Below are 4,052 nucleotides of genomic sequence, written 5' to 3'. Positions count from 1 at the left end.
ATTTCTAAAAATTTGACCATTCAAGATGTGCACTAAGATGAAAAAGATACAAGTAGCAACATTTTTGTTTATATTAATCTTTTCTTTTGGCAAGAGTAATACAAACCATTTGACGAAACTTCTTGTTTAAACTACTTTGGAGCTTGATATGCAAGATCTGCATACCATACCATAATCATAGTTATATAGTTGAACCAATTAAAATTATCTTCTAAAGACCAAGAGCTACACTGTACCTGATTGGAATTTGTGTTGGAGCCAGAGACCGCACAGTGTAGATGAATAGCAGGAAATTGCATGCAAATATAATAGTAATGAGTAATGAAACAAAAGACAATGAATTTGGGATGATTCAGATTCTTTGCCTCAATTCACTTGACATTATCCGAAAGAAAGGTAACCAACACAAACATAAATAAATAATACTGATTTCAAATAATTTATTAGATAAATAGTTTATAATCCAAAATTGATGTCCTATACCATCTTAAACCGTAAGCTAATTTTATCCTTAACTTTTCTTGACAACATATTCTACAATCTACACAACTGTAGCCTCAATTAAAAAAAGGAACTTGCCTTTAATCTTTCCTACCAATCTCACCATCCAAAATTGCATGCCTAGTTAAGACAATCTCTTTAACGAGATTCCGGTAAGTGAATGGCCTAATGGCTGCTTGCAGAAACATCTCCGGCGGAAGTTTGCTCTTCCTGATCCTTTTTCTAAATGGACCAACCCCAATGTACTTCCACTCTTCCGGTTTAACCTTAGCTCGCTTCCCTCTCAAGAAGGTTTCGTCTCCATCTGCTGATTGCTCTGATTCTTCCTGTCCTTCCATCATTTTCAATTGCTTCTTATATAAATTTGTAGTGAACTCAACACTCTTCTTCGCCAGATTTTCCATCGCGTCTGCACTTTTTGTTGCCTTTTCAAACTCCTCATCCCAATCCTCCTCATTTTCGTCTTCATCGATGAGCGTATCATCTTCCATGGCACGAAATTTACCGTCTTCACTTTTTTCCATGTCCATAAATTCATCATCATATTCATCATCCTCCTCATCTTCTTCCTCCTCTTCTTCCTCTTCATCTTCCTCTTCATCATCATCATCACTACCTTCATCCTCAATCCAATCAAGAACCTCAGTTTCATTCGGATCACCAGCAAAAGCATGGTTGTCATCATCATCTTCGGGCGCATCACATCCCAGCTCCTCCTCTTCTAACTTGGCCTTCCACTCCTTAGTATACGGATGCAACAATTCCACTGGATGATTGCCCAACAAAAACTCCAAACACTTGGACTTCTTCTCGTCACTCAATTTCTGATACGCATTCACCACATCATCAACAAATGCCTTTTGACTTATTTTCACAATCTTACACAACCCACCAAAATAAGTACATGTGTCAACAGTTCCATCATCGTTTTCCAATTCAAAAAGAAAATCCTGTTCTGTTTTAGGATCAAGAAGAGGAATTAGTGGCTTGAAAAAGTTATCCTGTGGCTCAAACCTACACTGGAAAACTGGCTTCTTCACATATATAATATCCGGTCGCATCCAAGCTGCGCATTGCCCTATCAATGACCTCGCCTTGCTCCCAAGTCTTCCCATCAAATTCCACTTATCTAATCTCTGCTTACCAGCTTCAAGTACTACTTCGCAAACCAATGTCCACTGCTGCCAAGGAAGCTCCGAAAGTCTCCACTTTGGGTGCCTTATGAATACCCAAAAATATCTTAATTTACTCTGATCAAGCTGCTTAACTTTTTTCCCAAAATCGGCAGCCATTTCAGCTTTCTCAATTTCCTCCCACTCCTCATGGTCCCTCACTTCAGTCATTAATGTCACACGTTCATCTGTAAACCGGCCAATAATCGGTTCACCAACAACAACTCCACGCCAAGAGTAGGGTCCATATTGACCATATTTATACCAATCATAAGGGTGACGTATATTTGGATCATCCTTCTCCATGAACCGGACCATTCGATCATACCCCTGACCAATTTGTTGGAGCAACTCCTCAGAGACATTATCAGCATAATTACTCCCTCTTGGGTTTTTCAGTCGGTAGAATAGAGATTCGGCACGTTTCTTGTTTTTTGCCCTGGCATTGCGCCTTATCCGTCTTCGTAACTCAGCACCGCCTTCAATCCGGCCACCGGAAGAGCCACCACCTTTCTTCTTGCTCCGACCTGCATAAGACCGAACATCTCTTGTGCAGGCATTATGTTGAGTAGAATCTAGTGGATTCTGGCCAGAAAAGGGGAACTTGGCAATCTGTTTATGGCCTTCGGAGAATGAAACAACCGGAAAGCATTTCTGTGTCCGGAATTTCAGGTTTGGAGAACTCCGAAAAGGGTTTGAGAATGGTCCAAGGGGTGGAAATTGGAGGTAAGGTGAAGAAGATGGGTTCAAAGTTCTAGGCAAGAACGCAGTTCTAAATTGGGGAAGATCCATCTCAAAAACCACCTACCAAACAGTACCAACACAATGTTTCAGTATTCCTAACTTGACATAAAAAAGGCATAAAAGCGTTGTTCAAGTGCACTTCAAAGTATCACCATTTGCAAATAAATAAATACACCACAAAATAAACGAAGAAAGGAACTTATGTAACTGTAATCTATAAAAGAATTGAAGAAAACTTGGAAATCGAAGAATCATAATTAAGTTAAAAACCATAATTAAAACACAGGGGGAAAAATCAAAAGAAAAAACTTGAACGTACAAGCATAGTGCAAATAAAGTGAAATAAAAGCAATATAAAGTTAAAATCAAGCTGCCGAAAAACAGTGTGAAATGTTGTGAATAGTTCAGTTTCAAGGAAACCAACCCAAGTCCGAAAGGTTTCAAGTTTGAAGTAAGCAAAGCAGAGAAAACCGAAACAAAAGAGACAACATGCATAAACAAGTTCAAAAACATTAATATTTATGACTGAAGGAAATCAAAACGCACCTAACTGGCAAACATGATGTTCCACCACCAAAGGAAACAACAATTAAGACACTACTTACATAAATTTCTAATTGTTGAACCCAAACTTACGCCAACAACTAAGTATTGATTATTGAACACAAACCTACACAATTTCTATTCACATCAGCAACAAGCCAACAATACGTACAACCTGAAGATACAAAATTAACAATTACATACAGAACACAAACTCAGAAGTCAGAATTAACAATTCCCATCAGCAATCAACAAAATTATTTTAGAAAAATTAACTCAGGAAAAAAAATTATCAAGAATCAGGGAAATTTACAAGAATAATTAACTCAGAAGTATAGATTAATAATAACTCATAATCATAAACATTATTCCAAATTACAGAATCATATAATCAGAAAGACGGAAACTCAAAATCATCAAAATTAATTAACAAAAGAAAAAAAAAATCGAACAAGCACAGCTTACCGGCGGCGAGGAAGGCACGAAACTGACGGCGAGGCAGGAACAAAACAGACGGCGAGGCAGGGAGGAACGATGAGACAGAGACGCAGAGTGAGAAGCTCGGAGAGAGAGAAGAGAAGAGCTTGTGCGAGAGAGAAGAGGGCCAGAGGCGACGACGTAGAGGAGAAGCGGATGGAGGAAAGAGGGCGAGCAGAGCTTCCAGAGGCGACGACGGCACCCTGTAGCCGAGGAGAAGAGTTCAGCCACAGCGGGCTGGGCACTGGCTTAGTGGGGGGTTTTTGGAAGCACTGCTACAGTGCTACTGTGGGTTAGTGGGTTTAGAGTTCGTTACTGCTTTTGAAAGAGAGAGGAGAGAGCAATTCCGTGGGTTACTTTACATGATTACATCTACTGATCTACATGTCCAAAATGAAATTCAACTCACTGTATGAGATATGTTAGGATAATAGGATCTGAGTTAATTTGAATTTTTTTATTTAAATTATTTAAATAAAATTAGATAAAATAAAAAAATTAAAAAAAAATCAAATTAACACCGCATGATTCAGAATATTATTTCGAGTTTAAGTTTGATGTACTGAAAGTGTAAAATTTTTGAATGAATATTTACGCGATCAATATAAAAAGTAG

The 4,052-nt window shown here is 38.4% G+C and overlaps 1 protein-coding gene across 1 annotated transcript; it reads right to left on the bottom strand.

Annotated features, from left to right (window-relative positions):
* Positions 1–419: 419 nt before the first annotated feature.
* Positions 420–3,682, bottom strand: LOC130940386 (uncharacterized). The gene is made up of 2 exons (XM_057868504.1): positions 3,426–3,682; positions 420–2,477 (listed from the first exon to the last, which is right to left on the bottom strand). Exon 2 carries the CDS (start codon positions 2,463–2,465, stop codon positions 582–584), a length of 1,884 nt encoding a protein of 627 aa, XP_057724487.1. The 5' UTR covers positions 2,466–2,477; positions 3,426–3,682; the 3' UTR covers positions 420–581.
* Between the last annotated feature and the right edge of the window lie 370 nt (positions 3,683–4,052).

The sequence above is a fragment of the Arachis stenosperma genome, chromosome 7, assembly GCF_014773155.1.
Source record: "Arachis stenosperma cultivar V10309 chromosome 7, arast.V10309.gnm1.PFL2, whole genome shotgun sequence".
Taxonomy (NCBI): Eukaryota; Viridiplantae; Streptophyta; class Magnoliopsida; order Fabales; family Fabaceae; genus Arachis; species Arachis stenosperma.
The sequence above is the reverse complement of the archived record's forward strand: the minus strand, read 5'-3'. Positions and strand labels throughout refer to the sequence as shown.

Coding starts and splice junctions, on each gene's coding strand:
- LOC130940386 (XM_057868504.1), bottom strand. CDS start 2,465: ATGGATCTTCCCCAATTTAGAACTGCGTTCTTGCCTAGAACTTTGAAC.